Raw genomic sequence first — 25,817 nt, 5'->3', positions numbered from 1 at the left:
TTTGGATTTAGCAAAAAAGTCAAAAAGTTACTAAAAGTTGTCACATCACCTCTCTATTTTTCTGCACATCTTTTCGTAAAAAGTCAAAAAGTTATTAAAATAGCCTATTCCCAAACGAAGCCTCAATCCTCTCTCTCTCTATCCCTGTGTGTGTCTAACTTGATCGTCGGAGGGGTATTCCGGCGCCACACCGCCGGGCAGCTCACCGCCGTTGTACTCGCAGATCGATTAGGCAGGCAGGAGCTTGGAAGAAAGGAGTACGGGTTTGCCGGAATATTTGCTCCCCGTACAATTTCAATTTTTTTTTAAATTTTTTGTAATCTCATTTGAGAATATATTATTTTAATAATAATTCTTTAATTTTTTACAAAAAAAAATATATAAAAAAATAAAAAATAAATATAATAATTTTTAACTAAAATATTTAATACCCAATCGGAGGTAAAAAACAAATTGTCAGAGTGAGATGATCAACATGTTCAAACAAAGAAAAAAAGAAAAAGGAAAGTGAGATGATCAAAGTATTGTGTCACTCTGATGGGTACGTCTTTGTAGTCGTTTCTCGGTTGTCTTGAAAAAATAATTAAAAATATTTTTTTAATTTTTTAAAATAATATGTAAAAAAAACATGAGATTCTATATAATTCAAAATAAATTAAAAATTAAAAAGTAATTATTAAGGCTAAGTTTGACATACATAAAATAATTTATTTCTTTATTTTTTTTTTCATCACATCACATCTCTATTTTTTTACATACCTTCTTATAAAAAGATAAAAAATATAATTATTTAGAAAATAATGCTTGGGACCCCCTTTTGGGGTCACCCCCTCACCCCCTTGTCACGTGGTGGACGGTGATTGGAGGAAAAAAAAAAAAATATAACTAATGAGAGAGAGAGAGGGAGATGGAGAGAAAAGGAAGAATGAATCATTCTTGTTATTTAGGTCACCTCAGACCACCGAAACCCACGCCACGTCCCGAAGCGCCCATCTGTGAGATTCTATGGCTTGGTTTGGGAAGTAGGTTGGCTTTTTGGCTTTTTGGTTTTTTTGGCTATTTTAGCCTGGGCTAAGAAGCTTGGTTTGGGAAGGGCTTTTTGGCTTTTTGACTTTTTTGACTTTTTTTGTGAGAGAAGAATGTAATGATTATAGGTTGGATGTGATGTTTTGTTTGTTATGGCTAAAATAGCCTATTTTGTTTTTTGTGGCTAAAATAGCCAAAAAAAACCTGAAAATCAACTTGCCAAACAGAGGTTTCTTTTTTTTTTCTCTCTCTTTGTCTCGCTTTCTGCTGTTATTATTTCTCATCTCAAGAAAACGAAAAAAAGTCTCCTCAGTCTCTTCTCCACCACCTCTCATTTCATTCCACCAAAAGAATCAGAACCCAAACAAAACTACTCACATATTAAAAAAAAAAAAAAAAAAAAAAAAAAATCTGAGAGAGAGAGATCAAAGTAGGGTTTCGATTTTGTTGTTGGCGGCGTAAGTGTGGAATTTCGCAAAACGGAAGGGGACGAATGGACCCTGCAGTGTTGGACAAGATAATCGAAAGGCTAATCGAAGTCCGATCGACGAAGCCAGGGAAGCTTGTTCAGCTTTCTGAGTCTGAGATCAAGCAGCTCTGTGTTGCCTCTCGTGATATCTTCATCCAACAGCCCAATCTCCTCGAACTCGAAGCTCCCATCAAAATTTGCGGTATATATCGATGCACAAAAACAAAACAAAAACTTCTTCTTTTTTTTTATTATAATTTTTTTAACTGTTCTGTTTTCAGGTTTTTTATTTTTTTTTTATTTTTTTGGGTGGTTTGATTTATGAGATTTTAATAAAATTGCTTGAATTTTTTAGCTTTCTGCGATTTGGGAAGTCACAACATGAGTTTGAGTTTGTGGGTTTTGTGACAAATCACGATTTTGGAGATAGCTGCTTTTGGGTTCAGAACAGCAGCTTCCAATAGTAGTTGTAGTTTTTTTTTTTTTTTTTTTTTTTTTGGAGGTGCGTTTTGGTGGTTTTTCTTGTAAGATTTTGAGTTGTTTTATTGTCTTAACAAAAAAATGCTTGAATTTGTTTTGACTTTTGAATTTACTAGTAACTTTCTGCGATTTGGAAGTCACTATATGAGTTTGTTTTTTGTGGGTTGTGTCAAAATACGACTTTGGAGGTAGCTGCATTTGGGTTCAGAAGAGCAGCTACCAATGGTAGTTGTAGCTACAATTGTTGGGTCGGTGGACCTGATAATTACTGTTCGCTCGTCAACCCTACTGTTCACTCAAATACTAGGTCCAATTGGTGGGGTGGGGGGGTGTTTGGGGCCAAATTTTTTTGGATACTTTCGTAATTCCCATGTTGCTTAACCCTAATTTTATACTTATAAATCAATGTGGGGCGCCTCTTTTAAGTTAAGAGAGAGTTGTAATTTTCTGATCATAGTGAGACCCGTAGCAGCCATAGACGAAGAAGCCCTATTCTGGGATGAATCACGTAAATTTTTATGTTCTTGTGTGCGTGATTTGTTTGATTCATTTTGTCTTCCTTGTTTGTTATTTTGTGTCTCACCGATTTTGGTTAGGAAGAGTCAATTCCTAACATCACTGTGCTCATTGTCATTGCTATTTAGTTCACGAACAATTATTTTTTCTTGTGTTAATGTTGGTTTAACTTATAAAGATTTTCAAGTTGTTGTCTTGTTGTATTAACAAAAATGCTTGAGTTAGTTTTGAATTTGAATTTACTAATAGTTTTCTGCGATTTGGGAAGTCACAATGTGAGTTTGCTTTTGTGGGTTATGTGTCAAATTACGACTTCAGAGGTAGCTGCATTTGTGTTCAGAAGTGCAGCTAGCTACCATAGTAGTTGTAGCTTCACTGTTGCATCATCATCACTGTTGTTATTGTTTAGTAATTGGATAACGCCATATAAAACTGCAATAAGCAATTTTTCTTTACTCAGCGCAATTTCATGAAGGATTTTATGCTATGGATAGTCATTGAAGTGCACATGTAAAATTCAAACATAGCATAAGTGCAGAATAGCAGTGCATTGTGATAACTATTATTTCCTGATCATGTAATAGTTATTTATTTCATTTCAGGTGACATTCATGGGCAGTATAGTGATTTGTTAAGGCTCTTCGAGTATGGTGGTTTTCCTCCTCAATCCAATTATCTATTTTTAAGGGGACTATGTAGACCGTGGCAAACAGAGTCTGGAAACAATATGCCTCTTGCTTGCGTATAAAATTAGATATCCAGAGAACTTCTTTCTTCTCAGGGGAAACCATGAATGTGCTTCTATTAATCGCATCTATGGTTTTTTTGATGAATGCAAACGCTGGTTTAATGTGAAAATATGGAAGTCCTTTACTGATTGTTTCAATTGTCTTCCTGTGGCCGCACTCATTGATGACAGGATATTGTGCATGCATGGTGGCCTTTCCCCTGATCTTACAAACTTGGATCTGATTAGAAACTTACCCCGTCCTACTCCTGTTCCTGACACTGGTTTACTGTGTGATTTACTCTGGTCAGATCCTGGTAGAGATGTCAAGGGATAGGGAATGAATGATAGAGGAGTTTCATTTACATTTGGCCCTGATAGGGTGTCAGAGTTCTTAACAAGGCATGATTTGGATCTTATTTGTCGCGCCCATCAGGTTACTGACTCTTCTGTTGTTTGTTGTTCAACTGACTTATTGAGGTTGCTTACATGTGTTTTCTGATCTAGGTTGTAGAGGATGGTTACGAATTCTTTGCTGACAGGCAGCTTGTAACCATATTCTCAGCCCCCAACTACTGTGGTGAATTCGACAATGCTGGGGCAATGATGAGCGTTGATGAAAATTTGATGTGCTCATTTCAAATTCTCAAGCCAGCAGATAAAAAAACTAAGTTGATGATGTCCACAAAAACGTGACCAAAAGGTCAGTTCATTATATTGCTTCTCTCATCTTAATATTGCTGTTCATGTGTCAATATCATTACCTAAATTTCCTTGCCTTAGTAAATAATGTTGTTGGCTTGTTGCTGGGTTGTTGGGTTGGGAGGGTTATGATTAACTTCTGTAGTAAATCAAATTCATCATTTGGTCTTCTAAATTTCAGCTTACTCCCAAAGTGTATCATTATTTGTCTCCTATTGGAATATTTTGGTCAAATGAGAAAATTTGGTTTTTTATTTTTTATTTTTGTTCTCATAAATGGTGAGAAGTGAGAACATAGTGGAAGGTAAAAAAAAGTTAATGCAAGGGAGAGGCAAATAAAATCCTTTTCCTTGTTTAGTTGTCATCTCAAAACAAGAGGCAAAGAAAAATAAACCATTGAAGAGGCCATTTTTTTTGGGAGAGAAGATGAAGAGAATGAATTATAGTCGAAAAGGGTTCTAAAACCACTCCCCTAGATTGAAAAATCTTTGTAGCTTCCATAACAAAGTAAAGAAAGGAAAATAAACCCCTTTGATGGTTCCCTTATATATATATATTTTTTTTTCAATCCTCTTTTCCATCTTTAGCAAGAAAGGTAAAATAAAATATGTTGGTATTTTCTTTTCATTCCTTTATTTGTTTCTGAGAACTAAACAACTAAACAAGGCCTTGAAAATACTTTACAATGAACTTGTTTGCGCCTTTTCTTGTATTTGGAAAGCAAGATTGCTTGTGAGGATCTTTAGTAATATGTAAATGATGAAGAATTGTGAAAGAATAATTATTCTCCAACTTTGTGGATTAAGGGTGATCTGTTCAATGATGGAAGGCAGGAAGCCTTGGTTTATCTAAATACACTTGGATACGATACAGGTTTTTTTTTTCTTGGAAAGGCGCAATTTGAACATTGTTTGTTGAGCATCAATTTCAACTGGAATTGTGTCATATTGAGGTCAAATACTAGTATTGTAAAGAGCATCTAGGTGCTCTTAGGCAGTATTTGGTCAAAAGATTTGGTGCCATGAACTTAGTACCAGAGAGATGAAATGTTCTAAGACGGGTGGATAGCAAAGCAAGTATTATGTGCTGGCTAGCATGAGGGTGGTTGATCTCAAGGGGGCAGTGTTACTGTGAATTTATTTCAAGTAGAGAGCAAGAGGGTTTTAATGGAGAGATATTGGTTGTTTGGAAGGCCGGGATTTATGTTTAATTGGCTTCAGTTGGGTGCTGTTATAAGGAGGGAAAGGGGATGGATAATTTAGTCACTAAGTCATGAAGTTGTGTAGTATTTCATAATCATTAGACTTAAGTGATTAGAGCGTTCCCATTTTTCATATAAAGCCATGTGTTCCTTAGAACTTGTATCATTAGGCTTTGTAGGTGCTAGCTCTCTTAATGCATAGTCTAAATCCATAATTCCCAAAGCAATTCCAATTTCTTCATTCTATTTCTTGAAATTAGTTTCACTCGAAGTTTCAATACCAAACAAGTAACTATTAATTATAGTAGGATTCAATGCTGCATACACATAATATCCATTACATAACTTAATATAATCAAGAAAACTACTTTTCACATGTCATGAATAAAAATAACATCACAAGTTAAATATATCTAACTAGAAAACATAATTAGTTAGATACGAAATCAAATTATCCTTCCGTTGGGCCGAATAACAATATATTTTAGCAATTTCATAAAAGTAAATAAGATGACTAATAAAATTAACAACATAAAATAAAATAAAATAATTATTAAGACCATAACAAGTGTATCACCGTTGGGCAGAAAACTCAATGCTATATTTATTATACTAATCATCTTGGTTGTTCAAACATACATAGTGTTGAACCTCCGTTAGGCTGATCAACAATGTTTCAACTCATAAGGTGTGTAACAAAGCATTACAAGTGCATAAGGTATTATCTTAATTACCACTTGTTCAATAATTTACAATTTTTTATTTTAATATCAATAGAATAAAAGATTAACCAAAAACAAAGATAAAATTAGACAAGTATAAATCAAGGCTATGCACTGGTTACACAAAACATCATCATGAAATGAAATTCATACTTATATGTTTCATGTATCAGAATCGAGAACCATACTCTGATACCAATTAATAGAAAATTTTGCAGAACATAAATTAAAAATCATTAAGGATTCAATTCTATACATAAAAACTATATGTATTTCTACTATACAAAACAAGTGTATACGTACTTTGATCCATGATAGCATGAAAATCTTTTTTGAAAAAGCGAAACCTTCAATAGAAGACCTTGATCTTCAAGTTCTTTATTTGTTTAAGATCTTCAAACCACTTTTCTCTCTCTAGGCGATGGGAACCTTCTTATGGTGACAACTTGAGTTTTGTGATAGAGAGTGTGGTTTGGGACCTTACACTATTTATATTAGTAGTCTTCCCATCAAAGAATACATTCATGCAATGAACCTCATTAGATAGATTAGAGTATCTTCTACATTCATAATAGATACATAATGCATCTCTAAGATTCATTCATAATGAATCTATCACATTCAATGCGTTGACACTATCTCCATTAGTCGTCTATACATTATGTATATATAGATGCATTCATCAATGATTAGTCACCATCTAATTGATGTACATGTATCTTATTCAATGAGATAAATCTAGTATATATAATAATGTATAAGTCATATTCAGGAAAAATTCTTGCAATCTCTCACTTGGCTTGCCTAATTATATTACGTCACTAGATTATAATGATATGGCCAACGTTCTCCCGCTGGAAGATTGCACCATCAATGTTCTGTGTTTGCAGGTTCTCAATTCCTGGATAGTCCATTCAGTCGCGAAGCTCCGATTCACTTTCATCTAGTGCAGGATTCGGTGCGCACACAAAATATATGGCTACTTTTATTTTTTTTAAAAGGTGGGAGATAAAATCAGTTAAATTCATCTCCTTCTATGCAACTTCATTGGTCAATAACACCACATATATATATGTGCATTCAGCATTACTAACGGGTTGTTTGAGATGCTCTAAATATGTGCACTTTTTGACTTTTTATGAAATATAAGTTGGGTATGGGTTGGGTTTGAAGTGATGTGGTAGATAGAGAGGTGATGTGACTTAATTAAGGGGTTGTTTGGGATGACCTAAATAAGTGCATTTTTTGTCTTTTTACGAAAAGAGAGATGATGTGATGGAAAAAAGATAAAAAGATAAAAAGTGTGTACTTATTTAGGATAGCCAAACTTGGCCTAAGATGATGTGATTTAAATAGGATAGTGACTTTTTGACTTTTTAGTTTTTTTAGGTTATGACAAATAAGGCCCAAATAATATTTTATAAAAGCCATAAAAATCAATAAATAAGAAGAATAAAAACTATAGTAGAGAAATATGCCTTTTGATCATCCACACGTTGCCCAATACTACAACTAATGAGCAAAGCACATGTGAAGCTGATCAAAAGAAGCCATGAAGTAGGAGGTATATGACTAGCCATTAAAGGGTACCCCGAAAGCTTTAGATTATACCTTTTTGCTGATTTTTTTTTTTTTTTTTTTTCATGTAAAATAACTAATGAATTAATGGGCTTTTTATAGCAAGAAAATATGTGGAACTTTTCTCCCGCACCCTTGGATTCACAAATGACCGTATATATTTTTTGTAACTGCTGCTAAACAAAGCCATCCAACGTCGGATTTTTAAAGTAATAAAAAGTAAATGGATTAATCGAATTCACTTGTCTAACATTTATACAATTCAATCCAACCCATTTAAATTTGAGCTAGTTTGAATTAGATTATTTTAAATAGGGAACTCATTTTAACTCGCTTAAACACACTCATTTTGACTCGCTCAAAAAAAACCCACTCATTTGCCACCTCTACTTTATTGAAAAGAAAATTTTAATTAACAAATTAATCGAGTTTATTTATTTGATCCATTTTAATCCGCTCAAACTCACCCGTTTGCCACATCTATCTAAAGAAGATGCTGACAGCTGGATACCTTCTTGTTGTCTTTGTACATTAGAGCATTATTCTTCTTGTTGTTCTTATGTACAGCTATGCATTTCATTCCTTTCTCTCCCTTTTTTTCATTTCCTTTTTTCGTTGTTGAGTTCGATTAAAATGACAACAAATTTGAAATTTTTGGCCGGCACTACAAATCTGAGACTAAAATTCAAGAGGTCTCAAGTTCGAGTCAATTCAAAAGGCTAATAGAAGTTTGTCCGATTGTTAACTTAGATTTGGAATTAATCGAAGTGCGCACAAATTAGTTCAGATACCGTGTTAGTGTATATGCTTTATGCTTTATGCTTTAAGTTAGTATACCTTTCGGCCACTTTCATAATTGTTGTCTATAATCTCTCCTATATATAGGAGTTGAATCATATATGTAAAAGAGATACATATTTCTCTCTTTTTCTCTATACATTATTCTAACACACCTAATTATCAAAAATAATAATAATAAAAATGAAAATGATGAAACGTGATTTTAAAAATAATGCTTTTGCATGGCATCGAAATTGTGAAAAATTGTTATTTATTATTTTATACGTCTCATATCTAGGTCCATGGTAAGTTAGGTACCATATTCAAAAAAATTGTATAAGTACAAGAGTTTTAGAGAGTGAAAATTTTCATTTCTAAAAATAAAATTTTTGTTGCAAAAAATATTATAAAATCAATTCCAATCATCACGAAAAGGCTATACAAAAAAGTCAAAAAAAAAATGGCCTTTAGCGATAAAATTTTAAAAATATTACTGATAAAAACACTATTAGAAAGAAAATAATTATTGCCAAATAATGCAAGGTCTACATATGTTTCAAACCCCTCATTAGTGTATGGTCCTTTAGGATAGTAAACGAATGAAACTACTTGGACTCAATTTGTATTTGGTTCGTTATTTCAAATCAGCCTATTATGTAGCAAGTCCAGCTTAAATAATTTCAAATAAAGTTTGAACAAGTAGGCTTGTGCACTACAAAAAATCAAACTTATATCAATATCAGTGTTTTGCATTTGGTATGAGATCTTAATTTCACCATCTTTGTGTAGCAACCAAACAGGTCAAAATTAAAATAAAAACCAATGTTTTATTCTAGTAAAATTTGAATATAAACATATGTATTTTTGGAATTTTCCGTACTAAAAATGACCGCTTAAATTCCTGTTTCCTCACTAATTCTGGTTCTCCTGATTGGACTGAGAAAAATGCTCTTTCTCTCTCTTCTCTTTCTTACCCCAAAAGTTCTCTGCAAGCCTTAGATTCCAAAATCTCCATTGCATTGCTTTTTCCTCAACCAAATCATCATCTGTTTATGGTTAGTTGCTTCTCTTTCTCTTACATTCTTTTTTTTTCAGGAAAAAAAGAATAAACAATGAGAAAATAGAAAGAAATAAAATCCTAATGAGTAAAGCCAAGATTCATTTTCAGATTTTCCAAAAAAAAGAAACAAATTGTTTTTTACTTGGTTTTGGTTTTTTGTTTTGTGTTTTTTCTTGGTTCTTTTTTAATGAATTGTGATTTGGTTATGTTATGGGTAGGTTTGTGGAGGGTATAAAGAGAAGAAGCAATGGCCTACAAGGTGGATCATGAGTATGATTACCTATTCAAGATAGTCTTGACTGGGGACTCGGGTGTTGCAAAATCTAATATACTTTCCAGGTTTACGCGCAACGAGTTCTGCTTAGAGTTTAAATCTACCATTGGTGTTGAATTTGCCACAAGGACTCTTCAGGTTTATTTCAATTTCTGTGATCTACATTTTGCCAATTTGTCACGAGTTTTGTATATCAATGTACTATTTTGTTGACCACCGATCTAGTTCCAAATTTCTGTGATCTACAGTTTGCCAATATGTGAACCTACCTTTGGGTCCATTTGGTTGCATGTGTTTACAAAGTTGTGTTATATTTCAGAATTTGAAATGAAAGGAAAAACATGTTTTTACAAAGTTGTGGATGTATGAATGCCATTTGATAGATAACATGTTTTTGTGTGAAAATATTCTATTGCCTCTGTTTTGTTTTGTTTATTTATTTATTTTTTCTTTTTTGGTTGGTAGAAGTATTGTTTTTATAGGACTGCGTGTTCCAATTGTTTCACCTTATTTTGGATTTCAATTGGATAGTTATTATATAAAGTTTATATCCAAATTGGCAAAAACTGTCACGTAACTACCTGTAATTTCATGCCTCAAATTCATATCAAAATTTATAACTTCTTGCAACTTTAATAGCATACTCATCAGATGTGTACACACCACTAGTACGTATTACTATATATATAGAGTTACTTCACCAAATAGATGACTCTATAGTTTACATAGACATGGCATGGCAGTTATAACATTGTCTATGTTACTTTTTTTACTTTGCTAACTAATTAATTCATGTTGACATAGTGCTTCTAGACTAACAAAAGTAACAAAAACTTAATGGATGGAGCAAACTTGACCTATCTATCTTGGTCGGCTGAGTTGGAGATAAGGCAGGTCCCATTCATCCCCTTTTGCCGGGCCTTATTGGGATCACCACATGTCATGTTGGTGTTCTATTATGTGGGTGTTTGGAAAGTGGGTTTTTTTGTAGGTTTTTTTAGTTGTAGGATATTATTGGAGAAATTTTTTTTTGTGTTTGGGAAGATAGTTGGGTTTTTTTGTGGTTGGATGTAATGTTTGTGAGAGAAAAAGTAAAATGATTATGGGATTTGATGTGATATTTTGTTTGGATTTTTTTTTTTTTGGTTTTGTAAAATGTTTGTCTTGTAATGAAAAAAATCAAAAAAAAACCTAAAAACTAAGTTGCCAAACACCGCCTATGACTATTGTATTATCATTAGGTAACCTTGTTAAGGACACATATTTATACAAATGTAAAATTTAATCTTTTTAAGAAAGTAAGATAATTTTATAAAAGAGCAGAAAATATACATCAATACAATTGGCATCACTGAAAAAAACAAATAGCAACTAACGAATCCAAAACAACAGAAGACACATCACCCAGAGGCAGGCACAGAATCCACAACATGTAAATCCACTGTAGTTATCCTCACCATCCATTATTAGATTATCCAAAGAGTCAGAGACAAACACCATAAAATGCTCCCACAATTACAAAGATTATCTACAAAGATCAATAAAAAATTATCTACAAAGATTAAATTCGGCATTCGCCATTCATATTGCAACCATTTATTGAACTGACTACTTCTTACATCTCTAAGAAGGCATAGCACAAATCTAACAGTCATTACAATCTGTTCTGAGATAGTCTTACCATCTCTGTAATCGTTTTGATACATTCTTGCATTCATTTCCTTCCACAGAGCATACACAATAGCAACAAGTAGGCAACGACATGAGATTTGATGTGTGCAAATGTAAGATTTAATGTGTGCATTGTATATATGTACACTAGATGATATTTCTTGCAAATTTAGCTTTAACTATTTTGGTTACAGGTAGAGGGCAAGACAGTGAAGGCCCAAATATGGGTCACGGCAGGTCAAGAGAGGTATCAAGCCATCACAAGTGCATACTATAGAGGTGCAGTGGGAGCCCTCCTGGTCTATGACATAACCAAGAGGCAGACCTTCGAAAATGTCCAGAGGTGGCTCCGCGAACTGAGGGACCATGCTGATTCCAACATCGTCATCATGATGGCTGGAAACAAGTCTGACCTGAACCACCTCCGAGCAGTCTCAGACCAAGACGCCCAGCACCTGGCCGAGAAGGAAGGCCTTTCGTTCCTGGAGACCTCAGCCCTGGAGGCACTCAACATTGAGAAGGCGTTCCAAACAATCTTATTGGACATTTATCAGATAATCAGCAAGAAGGCACTGGCAGCTCAGGAGGCAGCCACTGGGCTTCCGGGTCAGGGCACAACCATTAATGTCGGAGACTATACGAGTAATTTGAGCAGGAGAACTTCTTGTCTAATTAACAAGATTAAGTCTACAAACACACAAACTGGTCACAAAACTGGACATCATGGTCGGCTTCTGTTTAATAGCAGGGAGGGGACATATGAGATGAAGTTTTTGTTCAATCATGACAGCTTATATGATACAATGTGACTTGAATTTTTCTCTAGAGGTCATGTTAGACGACATCTAGTTCATGAACACCATTGTTGAGTTGCACGCATGACAATGCTAGCTATCCCCCTCCTTGGAACTTCCAAAAAAAAAGGATGGGCTGCAAAGTTGGTGTCCCGTCACAGACAAAGGGATAGACAACTGCTCAGTTCTTATTAACATGCAATCTTTTGTTTGTTTGTTTTTTTTCTGTTTTTTGTTTTTGTTGCCTATTGGCATGGTTCACATCTAATGCATTCCATGATTGAAAAAAGATTATACCTATCGTACAATCCGCGAACTCCTTTCTATCACTTGTGCCAAAAAGGCCAATAGAAAAGCACCAGATTCTTAGGGCAATCAAAGTCAGCAATCAGGTTCAAGCCCCCGGATCCCTTGCGGAAAAATTAGATAAATAAAATTTAAAATGCTGAAAAATATGTTAACGTGTCCAAAGAATGTAATTGCTAACTAGAATGCAGACAACAAAGAACCACTTGCGTTTTATGGAATGAAGATATGCTTATCATTATTATTATGTTTCAAGTCATTTTTTCTTGTATCCTTAAAAGAACCCCACAATGAATCCTCAAAAGAACACCACAAAAACAAGGGGTAGCTAATCCAAGCTTTTTTGGATCAACTCAATCCTTCTGAGGAGCTAATTCAATGATCTCCAACAATAAAGACAAACCAACTTCCAACAGAGACGAGGCCATACCTATTGTAAATCAAATTACAGGGGAAAACTCCCAGTTAGGTGAATGTGGTCCAGAACACTGCGTAAACCATACTGATTCACAGCTGCATTTGCGGCCCTAAATCCTCCACCATGGGCCGGAGAAGCATCATGGGCAACCTGATGCATGAAAAACTCACCCAATTTATTCTCGACACCAGACTTTCCACCTTTCTTCGATGATGACATTGACGATGATGATGAAGCTGTTGATGTGGATGGCATATTTCTGAATCCTGGCATTACCTCTGACTCGAGCCACATGTAAGAAAGCACTTGACATATACCCTCCTCTACCTCCGGATTCAGATTACGGTAGCCTGCATAATTCAAGAATAAAAATAAATAAATAATAGATGTACGTCATCATGTGGTATGCATCGATCTTGGAAGAGTTATCTCCGGTTATTGTTCCTCTTGCCCAACATAAGATCATCTCCATTGGTATAGCATATTTTTGTGCCATTTTAGCACAACAAAAACAGACTTCATACAGATTCACTACAAGTTGCTCCACCGGTGTAGTATAAAATATGTGCTATTTTAACAGACCATATTCTACATTGTTGGAGTGTTTTACGTTGTGTTGTGCTTCTTTAGTACTGCTACACCTAAATACTACATCAATGAAGTTGCTCTAATGTTCTTGTCGTGCATCAACATGTCTTCTATGACCCTCAATCAAACAAAAAAGGAAAAGTAACAGAAGGAACTCATGTAGTACCTTTAGGTCATGTTTGTTTGGGTGGACATGAGCTTGGGACTAGACTAATAGTCCAATAAAATTATTAATCCGATATTTGGTTAAACAATTGAAGTACGGACTAATTATTTTAAACTTGATTATTAGTTAAGATAGGATACATAATCTAACGGATTCGTAGTCCTAGGACTATTAGTCATGGAAATGCTAATCCAGTCCGCCCAAACAAACATGGCCTTAAGGTGTAACCACCCACGCATTAACTCATGAGCAAGAATCGCACCTGTCAGTAATCTGTATTGTTAGTATATTATTGTATATTAATATTGTATATTAGTATTAATATTGTATATTAGTAGTGTTAGTCATCATTGTAGTCTATCATTATGTTTCTGCTTTCATAATTGTTGTTCCCTCTTTCCGTTATGCTTTCGGTGCTAAGGCACCCTATGTCTCTTTTCCTCTCTATAAAAGAGAGGTGTACATCTCCTTCTAATTACACAGATATACAACAACTGAACAATTCAGTATTTCTCTCTCTCTCTCTATTCTCTATCACTCTCTCAAATTATTGTTTCATGGTATCAGAGCCCAGTGTTGTATTTCTGGCAATTTTCGATTTTGGTGTTTAGTCCCGTACACAGTGGCATACATCAAACCGCTCGGAATTTCCTCACGATTCCAACGGCACCAAGCCCGTCCTCAGAACACCCTCCACGCGCCCTCACGCGCCACTTTTGTCTTCGGCGCGTCACCACCTCCGCCACCACTCTCACACGCGCCCGCACGCGCCATCTGTTGCACCTTGCTTCCGCCACGCGCCTCCACGCGCCCACACAACCGCGGCTGACGTCAGCCCGTACGCCGCGCCTGCTACTGTGCGCTTTTCGTGCGCCGTTTCACTAAAGTGCACCCGCGTGCGCCAAAACGGCTACCGTGCGCCGCGCCTGCTCCTGTCCGCTATCGTGCGCTGCCGCTTCCTGCTAACGTGCTCCTTCTTGCAGCCTGCTAACGTGCGCCGCTGACATCATTGCTGACATCATCTCTGTCCAGCATACCTTTCCTGGCTATTTTCGACCTTCCGGACTCACTGGTACACTCTGTTTTACCTAATTTTGCTCCTACAGGTCTATTCCTCTTGCTTTAATCCTACTCAACTCGTATTATGGATCGTCCTGATGCCTCCCATCCCATTTCCGTTATTTTGAATGGTTCCAACTATGTTCTGTGGGCCCAAGCCATGTCTTCCTTCCTCAAAGGCAAGAAGCTCTGGCGAATTGTCACCGGGGATGTGACTAAACCGGTTAAAGACAGTGTCACTACTGAAACCACTGCTCATACTGCTACATATGAAGACCAACTTGAGGAATGGGACAGTAAAAATTACCAAATCATTACCTGGTTTCGTAATACATCTATTACCTCTATCAGTCTTCAGTTTGGTCGCTTTCAGCTTGACTCTGTAAATACTCCTGCAAAGGACATATGGAATTTTTTGAAAGAACGATACCAGACTACTGGTCTTGCCCATCAATATCAACTTCAGAACCAACTTCATCGCATGCGCCAAGAATCCACTCAGTCCATTAATGACTTCCTTTCTCAAATGTACTCTGTTTGGGATCAGCTTGCTCTTTCAGAACCAACTTGGCATAACCACGAAGATGCTGTTTTATTTACTATCTATCGCAACCAGCAAAGATTGGTGCACTTTCTCATGGCTCTTACTTCCTCCTTTGAGCCCGTACGTGCCTCTCTGCTTCATCGCCATCCATTGCCCACTCTTGAACAAGCAATTTCTGAGTTGCTCTCAGAGGAGACTCGTCTTGGTACACTTCAAACTCGTCATGTGGACTCTGTTCTTGCCACTCCTCCGTCCCGGCCATCATTTACCCAGCGGCCCACTGCTTGCCTCTATTGTCAGAATCGGGGCCTTTCTTCAACCCATCTCCTGGTCATCTACAACAGGATTGTTTTCGCAATCCTTCCCGATCATCCTCTAATAGCCACTCCTCTCGCGGTGGCTCTTCCCGGGGAAACTTTCATCGTTCCGGGAATCAGTCTCATCACACTGCTGCTGCTGCTTCCGGGAATCAGTCTCATCACACTGATGCTTCTGCCTCTGCGGAGTTCTCTGAGTCACCTGCTCCGTCTACCTCTCGCTTTTCTCCGACAGATGTAGAGGCCATGCTCAAACAACTTCTCTCCTCTTCTGGTACACCTCCTCCTACTGCTTTGTCTGTAATCCCAGGTAACTCTTCTTGGTATTTTGACTCTGCCTGTTGTAATCATATGACCTCCAGTTCTACTATCTTTTCTTCCTCCTCCTCATCTCCTCCTTTTCCCTCCATTCATACTGCTGATGGTTCCCTCATGTCTGTCCGTCATGTTGGTACTGTTTCCACCTCTTCTTTATCTCTACCTCAAGTTTATCATATCCCTGCTCTCACTTTAAATCTTATTTCCATTGGTCAATTATGTGAACTTGGTCTAACTGTCACATTTTCTGCTACTGATTGTTTGGTACAGGACCCTCAGACGGGGCAGACTATTGGGATCGGCCGTAAGCGTGGACGTCTCTATGAACTCATTCACCTTCATGTTCCTACCTCTCCTCAGATCGCTGCTCCTACCTCTACTTCCTCATTATCTCCCTTTCATCTTTGGCATTGTCGCTTAGGGCATATTTCTGTTAATCGCTTAAAGTCTTTGGTTTCTAGTGGACAGTTGGGTCGTGTAATTCCCGATCATTTCGATTGTATACCCTGTCAACTTGCTAAACAACCTGCTTTATCATTTAATAAAAGTACTTCTGTTTCCCTTGCACCTTTTGATCTTATACATTCGGATATTTGGGGACCCTCCCCTACTCCTACTATGGGGGGATCTCGATATTTTGTTGTCTTTATTGATGATTTTTCCCGATTTACTTGGCTTTTTCTCATGAAACATCGGTCTGAACTTAAACACATTTATTATCGCTTTGCCCAAATGGTCCACACCCAATTCTCTAAAGTCATCAAAATTTTTCGCTCTGACAATGCTATGGAATATCGGGATTCAGATTTCCTTTCTTTTCTTCAGCATCATGGTACACTGCCTCATCGTTCTTGTGCTGGCACGTCCCAGCAAAATGGCCGCGCTGAACGGAAACATAGGCATATCCTTGACACTACTCGTGCTCTCCTTCTGTCTTCTTCCTGTCCTGAAAACTTTTGGGGGGAAGCTGCCCTCACTGCTGTTTACACTATCAACTGTACTCCTACCCCTGTCATCCTTAATCAAACTCCCTTTGAACGTCTGCATGGCACTCCTCCTCCTTACGCCAATCTCCGGGTTTTTGGCTCTGCCTGCTTTGTTCTTCTTCAATCTCATGAACACACCAAACTTGAACCTCGTTCTCGTCTTTGTTGCTTTCTTGGATATGGAATTGAACATAAAGGCTTTCGCTGTTGGGATCCTCTCTCTAAACGTCTTCGTATCTCTCGCCATGTCGTTTTCTGGGAACACCAGATGTTTTCCTCGCTCTCCTCATTTCACCTACCCACACTTTCCACTTCTGTACTGTTTACTAATCCTTCCATCGATCTTTTCTCTGCTGATTTTGATACAGGGTCTTCATTCATTGAGACGCCCTTGCTCACTCCTGATGCTGTCCAGCCTGCTCCCTCTGACGGTCTACCTCTTATTGCCACACCTCATTCTCCACCGGTTCTTCCTCCCACCGATCCTCCTACAGGTCGACCACGCCGGGTAACTCAACCTCCTCTCCATCTTCGTGATTATATTGTTGGATCTGCTGCCTTCTCTACTTATGAACCTACCTCCTATCTGATATGGGTGTTTCTTCTTCTGGTCCTACCCCTCTCTATTGTGACAATCAGAGTGCCATTCAGATTGCTCATAATGATGTTTTTCATGATCGCACCAAACATATTGAGATTGATTGTCACTTCATTCGCCAGCATGTTACCTGTGGTACTGTTCATCTTCTCCCTATTGCTTCAGTCGATCAACCCGCTGATATCTTCACTAAAGCTCATCCTCCTGGCCGCTTCCATGATCTTGTTTCCAAACTCAACTTAGTTGATGCTTTCCCTCCTTGAGTTTGCGGGGGGATGTTAGTATATTATTGTATATTAATATTGTATATTAGTATTAATATTGTATATTAGTAGTGTTAGTCATCATTGTAGTCTATCATTATGTTTCTGCTTTCATAATTGTTGTTCCCTCTTTCCGTTATGCTTTCGGTGCTAAGGCACCCTATGTCTCTTTTCCTCTCTATAAAAGAGAGGTGTACATCTCCTTCTAATTACACAGATATACAACAACTGAACAATTCAGTATTTCTCTCTCTCTCTCTATTCTCTATCACTCTCTCAAATTATTGTTTCATGTATAAAGCGAAGATGTGTCCATAAGAGTTCATAACATTAACCAAGGTTTGCCACTTACAAGAGTAAACAACAAAAACATCATATGGAAGTGTAGAAATGTAAAATGTCAAACAATTATAAAACAGAGAGACAGAGGGAGTGAAAAAGAGAGAGAGAGAGTGAAAAAATCACCAAATATTACCTTGGGAGACCATACAGAACAAGAATGGCTGTGACTTCACATTTTCGAGTCAGCTTTTGATGTTGTGTTCTCAATCCTACAAGTCGGTGGTTCCCTACTCTTGGCCTTTTAAGTATCTAGATTTTTTTTTTATAATCAAAATAGAGAGAGAGAGAGAGAGAGAGAGAGAGAGAGAAGCACCTATTAGGTACATAGTGTAACAGTGATAAATTTAAATTTAGTAAATAAAGAAAAATTCAATCATCTGGTTATCCAACATACACTGGTAACTGTCTGCTCTTCTGACAAACATAAACCCCTTGTTTCAGGCATGTGATGGAAACCCTGGAAAGAAAGTTATCTGCATTAGAAAAATTCTATAAATCAGGAACATAAAAAATGGAGAGAATTCATTTATTACATTTTTCTCGCCTACAATAGCTTCATTAAGGGCTTGTCTTTCGACCAGAAGCATCGGAATTTGCTGGTCTAGTTTCATGTTCATTCCTTCATAGTAGTCTCTAACGGCATGGTAGAGTGGTTGGCAATCACCAGTATCTATGATAGAAGATTCCATACACTCTAAACATAGACTCCGTCCATCTCCTAAAGATACGTATCTTACATTCCAAGACTTCAGAAGGGGAAGAAGTGGGGAACCAACATCAACAAGAAAAATAAAAATCATCATTTTGAAAAAAAATATAAAAATAACAAATGCTAGCTTAGATCAGTACCTCCAAACGCTCACAACTGCAGCATCGGGCCGTGTTATCATACTCATGTGAAGGGCAATATTTCTGGGACCAAAATGGGTGGCACCTGTACTCTATCAAACCAGCTCCATTTGTTGGGATCTGAGAATATGTGAAAGTAAGATCATAAACATCAATATGAAGATTGCTAGCAGTTATGATCGACAGCAATACACAGTTGATAGTTCCAAGATAGATGGTCCAAACTAGATCTGTGTGATATGCATATTAACAATTTGTATATTCATTTTTTTCTTAATCTAATTAGTATAATAAGGAAAAGCCTTCATCTTTCTGCATATACGGGCTACAAAATATTACACTTTTAGCTTTATGCAATACATGAGGATTATAGCAACAACCATTTACAGGGTATCAATTCTAAGAATTCCAATATTTATTTTGAATTTTTAACATCAATATAAACACAAATTTGGCGGATTTTAGATGTAACAAACATATCTCGGTTTACAAAATAATGGAAATGCGAAGAAGAATGTGCGAGAATTTTGTAGGTATCCCAATATGTCTGAGACGCATAGACACTTCTACGGAAAAAAGTGTGTCTCGACACCCGCACTCTTTGGACACTCCTAACAGCATGTCCGGCACTTCTTCTATGTGTCTTAATTAAAAAATCATATTCATAATATTGGACACTTTACTAACACTTCGGTGATACTTCTTAAACTCTTCGAATACATCCTATGCGATGAAACCCTTCACAACAACAATGATTTGCATTCTTCAAAACACAACTTATACATTCTAAATATGTTTTGAAACATTTATAAGATAAATACATTATGTGTAATACAACGTTCAATAATTTCTTTGCATTCTATAAAACGTATTGTTACATGAATGATAACTCGATGTTTATTAACATATTTTCATTACCTTTAAATAAATTTTTCTTATATATGATATAAAATAAAATTTTAACGTGTCCCAAACATGTCATGTCCTGCATTTTTTAAAATCAATGCGTTAGCGAGTCTGCGTCATGTCATGTCATGTCGTGTGTCCGTGTTGGTGTTACTTAGATGCCCAACTCACTTGGGCAAACCAAGTTCATTGGAAAAGCACCAAGACGCTACTTATTCTAACCAAACCTACTACTGGATTTTCCATCAAGAACATACTTTTCTACCTAAACCTACCACTGAACCATCGGCTAATAAACAGCAGCACTCTTAAGTCAATTACAACTGAAAATCAGCTTTATGAGGAAAAAGCTACAAAAAAACAAAGAAAAAAAAAAAGTTGGTTCAAGACGAGAAGAAAAACAATTCAAGTGTTCCAAAGTAGTGTTTCCTTACAAATTGGTGACAAACTTCACATTTGGGATGGGTTAGCTCTTTGTAGCAGGACTTATGGTATGCATGCCTCCCTGATGAAGAAAACTTGAATCAACAGAAAAAAACCAATAAGCCTAGAGACAAACAAAGATCAAAGAGAATTACTTGTCCAAATATTGCTTTAAAATAAGAGAAATGGGATAATCTTTTATTTTTATTATTTTAATAGAAATAGGATAATCTTCTATTTTTATTATTTTCTGTGTGTATGTGCTAAGGGTGGGGGGTTGTGAATACTTAGGGACCAAAAAAGCAAGCTACCTCATGCTCGGTGATTGGGAAACCACAAGAACGACAACGGAAGCATTCTGGATGAAAAAAAGCTCCCATGCATCCCAAATAGTTTCCACAGCCAATGTCACGGTTGCATCCACCGCATACTCTGCAAGTTATAGTTGTGTGCATACACTATCAATCATTTTCATGGTTCAGAAACTTGTGACTTCAAATTATGATTTGATTCCATAATTGTTCTAATTAATAAAACTGGATAGAGAAATGCCTAGAGCTACCATCACAGTCTACATCTTCCTTGTCTATAATTCTTGACAAATAGTCAAATAAAGTTTTGACCTATGAAGCATGGACACGGACACGGACATGGACACGGGCATTGACACCGACACGGATACGGACACGGGACACGGGAATTGCCAAAAAATGGGGACACGGACACGGCGGAAGACATGGCGAATTTTGTTTTTTTTGTTTTTTTATATATATATTTTTATGTGTTATGTAGATTCGTATTACATTCATTCTAAATCAAAATTAACAAATACTAACATAGTACCATTAATTCAATAAATATAAGAGGCAAAAGATTCAACATCCAATCTTGTGTAATTCAATGAAATTAACAAACACTAACCCGACAAAAGTTACATTGAAAAGTATAATTCCCCCCTCTTGCATCAGATTTTTCTAATCTAGTCACATATTTCCACAGTAGCTTATCATCTTCAGCATCAAAGGTAGATTGTGTGTTATTGGCAGAATTTGAACTAGACATTTTTCCTATAAATTAACATTAACATTAGAAGGATAAAAAATAAAAATAAAAAGAGTTTACATACTGTATATATGTATATATATAAACCTATAATTTTTTTTTTTTAGATACAGTTTTATCTATATACATATATATAAACATATAAGTACCAAAAAAAAAAAAAAAAAAAGTCTACACACACACACACACACATATATATATATATATAAACAAACGAAAAAAAAAAAAAAATCTTACATATAAATATATATATATATATAAACGTATAAAAAAATAAAAATAAAAATAAAAATCAGACTTATTCTCAGTCGAAACCAGAGCAAAAAGAGAGAGCGAAAGAGAAAGAGAGATAGAGGCGAAAGAGAAAGAGACGACAGAGGCTTACCTTCGAAGACGACTAGATCGGAGGTCGAAGACGACTGGATCGGAGGTCTTCGATGGACTTCGGAGGGCCTCGATGGACTTCGGAGGGCTGCGACTGAGAGAGAGAGGTTCGATTGACTTGAGAGGGCTTTGACTGAGAGAGACAAGGTCTTCGCAAGTCTGATTTTACTCCTTTACTCCCTCAGTTGTTCGATTAGGGCTTTGAACGTTGTTGTTGTTTTTTTTTTTTTTTAACTTTTTAAATATTATACTTTGACCCCAAATAAATATAAAAAATTTAAAAAACAGCCCCGCCGTGTCCCATGGCGTGTCCAGATATGGACACGCATGTCCCCGCCGTGTCCCCTTCCAAAAAGATCATTAAATTAAAGGGACACACCACCGTACGTGTCCCTGTGTCCCCGACGTGTCCGCGTGTCGGACACTGCCACGGCACCAATTTTGGAGTGTCCATGCTTCATAGGTTTTGACTGCATGGCGAAAAATTTCATTGGCCAGAGTAACAAGAAGAGGCCAAGCAATCAGCTTCTTCTTAGCCATACATTGAATTAAAATGCTTATACAATATAATTGGTGTAATAACTATTACAAGGAATTGTGTGCATTCTCATGTTCTCTTTTCTATGTAAGTATCACATCCTAACTGTTCATACTAGGGCAAAAAGGCTCAGAAATACAATACTGAGAACTGTTTGACTTGGATCAAAACGGCAAAAATTTTCCCATTCATTTGTGCCTCTGGGCAGGCAACCATTTATGGGAATGGATTACCAGGAAATGAAAGCGGCTAAACTTGGCAGATAGCAATCAATCACAAAGTTTCCAAGTATGCTACCAAGTTGTTGGATTAATATGTTTTATGATTAACATAACAACTCATATGTATAATGGTGTTTTTTTTCAACTGAGCAAAACATGTTTAGACCCATTACCACAAACTAGTACCTATAGTCTCTGGGATAATAGTCAGTAGGGGCATAGGGAGGATATGAAGATGAATTGGGGACATCCTGAAGTGCCCTTAGATCTTCATCATTCTCTGTTTGCCATCTGTATCCTGAAAATCCAAACATTCATATATACAACAGAACCTTGTTAGAGAGAGAGAGAATTTAAACTGGATTATTGCAACAGTACAATAATTTTACTGTCTTATACAACATGTCTACCAGGTGGTCTCTTCAAATCTTCAGCCAAAGAAAGTGCAAGTGCACGGTCTAATTCCTCTCTCTCCTTGTCAGTTCTAGAGTGCTCACCCTGATGAGATTTGGCAGACTTGTATAAGAACATCTTCTATTATTCAATAAACAACATTTAGGAATTCAATCGTGCAGCTCATGATAATAATGACAGCTGTGCTAGTAACATTGAAGATTTTTATGAAATGGTACATAGATATCAAAGAAAGAGTCGGTCCCACGTGCATGTGTGGGACCCACCCTTTGTCTCACATCTATATCTCATTTTGTGAAAATCATCTATGCGCTTAGATTTACTCTAATAATAAATATACAATTGAAGATCATTAATTTAACATGTGGGAGAGACTACCAAAAGCAACTTTTCTCCGTTACCATGGCCCATAATTGAAGCATCATTATCTGAAACGGTATCACTTCTAATAAAAACCAACTAAACATCAATGTAACTTACAAAATCAAAGCACTTCACAATTTCAGACAAGTCCGAGGGTTGCCAACCGCTCAGCAGATATCAAGGTTGCGTGTAGCTTTGGAAGGTCCCAATAATGTAAAAAGGACTATCTCTTCTCTTTCAGATTTTCTTTTTTTTATTTTATTCATATTGATATATATTTTATTTAATGAATGTACTGTTCTTCTCTCAAGTTAACAGAACCTAAACAATCACAACAATTTCCTAGATTTCCTAGTTATCAACTAATATCATCATAATATGAATGCAATCATAGAGACAATGTCCTATTACCACGGATCTTGCTGGAGCCTGCCAAACCATGTTTTCCTTCCCGATATATTGTGGGTTTCGCCTGCCCATACCACCACGATCCGAGCCACTCTTAAAAAGCTTGCTCAATCGTTTCATAAACCAAGACTTCCTCTCCATATGAAGAAACAAAGTGTCCTGTTTAAACCTCAACCCATAACTACAATCAATTAATACATTCCATAAACATATATGCATAACATAAAAGAACCCCCAAAAAAAAAAAATTATAAATAGAATACAAAATTCATTGAAGCATTTTTCAAACATGTAATACACTATCACAAAACATAAAGAAAACAATAATGCTTGAGACCACTAAAAGTGTTGCTCTAAAAGCACCACCAGTGATGTGGCAATGGACGGTGTCCACTGCTTGTGTCTTGTTTTTTTTTTTTGTTTTTTTTTTTATTTAAAGTGCTTGACAACTCATTAGTGGTGCTTTAGAGCACCACTTTTAGTGGGATGTATCATTACCGAAAAGAAAAATAGAAGGGACTGTACCATAGATAAAGGACTGAGAGAGGTGATTAATGGACGAAGAAGACGACATGGGTATTGAAGTGTATGTATAGGTTTGCCTGAATTTCTAGGAAGCGAAAAGGGAGGTGGAAAACGAAAAGGACGGGGAGAGAAATAGAGAGAAGAAAAGGAAAGGGTATGGAGCACAAAAGGAATAGAACGGAAGGTGGTGAAGGAGAACAATGGCATCCTTAAAAGCTAGTTTTGGGAAAGAAAGAAAGAAGAAAAGAAAGAGAATCTCTGATGGAGAAAGGAAAGAGAAGGGTTTTAGAGAGAGAGGGGGAGGGTTTTGGAAAAGAGATAAGAAAGAAGAGAAAGTGGAAGAGATTGGGAAAAGATGAGAATCTGCTGAGGCGGAAGAAGATGAAAAAGTGACCGTTGGACGGCTGAGAAGTGGAGAGAGATAAAACTGATTTTTGAATAATCTTTGCCGGGTAAAGGTAGTTATGGTTGACATTTACCCTCATATTCCTCTCAATTTACAGAATTACCACCTAACAAATGACAACTACAGCAGAAATTATCATGTGGGTTAGGAATATTAACCCATTTAAGTATTCATTTTTGTTATGAGTGCTATTAGTAACTCATTAATTATTTTAAATATTTTATTTTTTAGTTTTTTATTACAATGAAATTATTAAAAATGACATTGATAATTTTAGGACACTCCATCTCACAATTAAGTCACACACCCACTACATCATGAGTTAATGTTTTTGAGAGTATCTACCTCTATCACCACCGATCCATCGATTTCAAATCCTACCTTCAAAACCTACTCACTCTCAAAACCTTGATAACCCTTTAGCGACAATATTCTGGAGGCAACGGTGGTAATCATTTAATTACATACACTTCTCCGACAACGACAATAAGTGAAAATTTTTCTAGCAACCACAACTCTTCAAGAAAAAAAATGACAAAAATAATCAAAATTGTTCATTTTTTAGGACTGAACTCCCAAACATATGATCGAAATTAGGGAACATAGGCCCAAACGGTATTTATTTGTTCAGGAATAGATAACTGAAGTAGCAACAGAAGCAGGCAAACAAATAAAGTCGAATGGTCGATCGGTCGGTTGACCGGGGAGTCGACCAGTGGGTGAAATCTTGCCTACACAGAGAGCATACAAGTACTATGAGGCCATGGATGAATGACAGAAAACCAATCGGAGAAGTATAAAAGTGGATTGTATTGTGTGTTTGAAAAAATGTAAGAGAAAAAAAAATTAAACAGATAGATAAACCTCGTAATGAAGTAGAGAAAAAACTTCTTACTTACCACAAATTTTTTTCACTAGTTTTGGGAGATTCCACCATCATGAGTTTTGTTAGGATTTTGGGGGAAAAGCTTTTTGGGGTGTAGGGGGTATGAGGGTGTGTATTTGAATGGGCGGAACGTTTTATAAGGATAATTTTGGTATTATTTGGAATGAGAATAAAATTTTAAGAGTTTTACAATTTATAAGTGGCGCTCCAAAGAAATAAGGGGTCCAAAATAATTGATGAAGTACTAATAGAAGTACTCTTTTATTATTCTAATATGTTTAAATGCAAATAATAATAATAATAATGAATTAGGTATTTTGTTTTATTTATTGAGATAAAAATATAAAATCAGAAAAATTTTGATTTTGATGAATTTTTTTTTTCTTTTAACTCTATATTGTATTTTATTCTTCAAAAAATAATTAGTAGAGAAAAGAAAAAAAGTTTATTAGTTGGTCCAGGGGCGCCACGTGACGGTACTTCTTACTAATTACAAACTATTATGCACCCTCATATTTCATAATCGC

General features: G+C 36.3%; 3 protein-coding genes across 5 annotated transcripts; 2 read left to right on the top strand and 1 right to left on the bottom strand.

Annotated features, from left to right (window-relative positions):
• The first annotated feature begins 1,280 nt into the window (after positions 1–1,280).
• LOC114286626 (ras-related protein Rab2BV) lies at positions 1,281–12,292 on the top strand. Of its 3 annotated transcripts, none has more exons than XM_082875816.1 (6): positions 1,281–1,697; positions 3,094–3,654; positions 3,726–3,921; positions 9,480–9,673; positions 11,266–11,319; positions 11,401–12,292. In XM_082875816.1, exons 5-6 carry the CDS (start codon positions 11,308–11,310, stop codon positions 12,013–12,015), a joined length of 627 nt encoding a protein of 208 aa, XP_082731942.1. In that variant the 5' UTR covers positions 1,281–1,697; positions 3,094–3,654; positions 3,726–3,921; positions 9,480–9,673; positions 11,266–11,307; the 3' UTR covers positions 12,016–12,292. The 3 variants fall into 3 exon arrangements, with proteins under 3 accessions (XP_082731942.1, XP_082731926.1, XP_082731933.1); XM_082875800.1 differs by lacking the exon at positions 11,266–11,319 and adding an exon at positions 6,734–6,844; XM_082875807.1 differs by lacking the exon at positions 11,266–11,319.
• On the top strand, positions 1,520–3,555 carry LOC114296579 (serine/threonine-protein phosphatase PP1 isozyme 3). Its single transcript, XM_082868028.1, has 3 exons — positions 1,520–1,697; positions 3,094–3,136; positions 3,246–3,555. Exons 1-3 carry the CDS (start codon positions 1,520–1,522, stop codon positions 3,553–3,555), a joined length of 531 nt encoding a protein of 176 aa, XP_082724154.1.
• On the bottom strand, positions 11,083–24,186 carry LOC114296577 (protein DA1-related 2). Its single transcript, XM_082875822.1, is given in 15 exon segments — positions 11,083–11,893; positions 12,298–12,410; positions 12,737–13,076; positions 13,695–13,751; positions 18,039–18,154; positions 18,300–18,362; positions 18,439–18,651; positions 18,755–18,874; positions 20,095–20,178; positions 20,395–20,515; positions 22,475–22,586; positions 22,699–22,786; positions 23,477–23,612; positions 23,614–23,632; positions 23,999–24,186. Coding segments are annotated over 13 exon segments (1,503 nt in total). The 5' UTR covers positions 24,048–24,186; the 3' UTR covers positions 11,083–11,893; positions 12,298–12,410; positions 12,737–12,751.
• Between the last annotated feature and the right edge of the window lie 1,631 nt (positions 24,187–25,817).

Source organism: Camellia sinensis, chromosome 1 (assembly GCF_055761805.1).
Source record: "Camellia sinensis isolate YWXY chromosome 1, ASM5576180v1, whole genome shotgun sequence".
NCBI classification, from domain to species: domain Eukaryota; kingdom Viridiplantae; phylum Streptophyta; class Magnoliopsida; order Ericales; family Theaceae; genus Camellia; species Camellia sinensis.
Note: the sequence above shows the minus strand (reverse complement) of the source record. Positions and strands in the feature narration are given on the sequence as shown.

Coding starts and splice junctions, on each gene's coding strand:
- LOC114296579 (XM_082868028.1), top strand. CDS start 1,520: ATGGACCCTGCAGTGTTGGACAAGATAATCGAAAGGCTAATCGAAGTC. Junction 1,698..3,093: donor AGCTCCCATCAAAATTTGCG/GTATATATCGAT, acceptor ATTTCATTTCAG/GTGACATTCATGGGCAGTAT. Junction 3,137..3,245: donor GATTTGTTAAGGCTCTTCGA/GTATGGTGGTTT, acceptor GTATAAAATTAG/ATATCCAGAGAACTTCTTTC.
- LOC114286626 (XM_082875807.1), top strand. CDS start 9,509: ATGGCCTACAAGGTGGATCATGAGTATGATTACCTATTCAAGATAGTC. Junction 9,674..11,400: donor TTGCCACAAGGACTCTTCAG/GTTTATTTCAAT, acceptor TTTTGGTTACAG/GTAGAGGGCAAGACAGTGAA.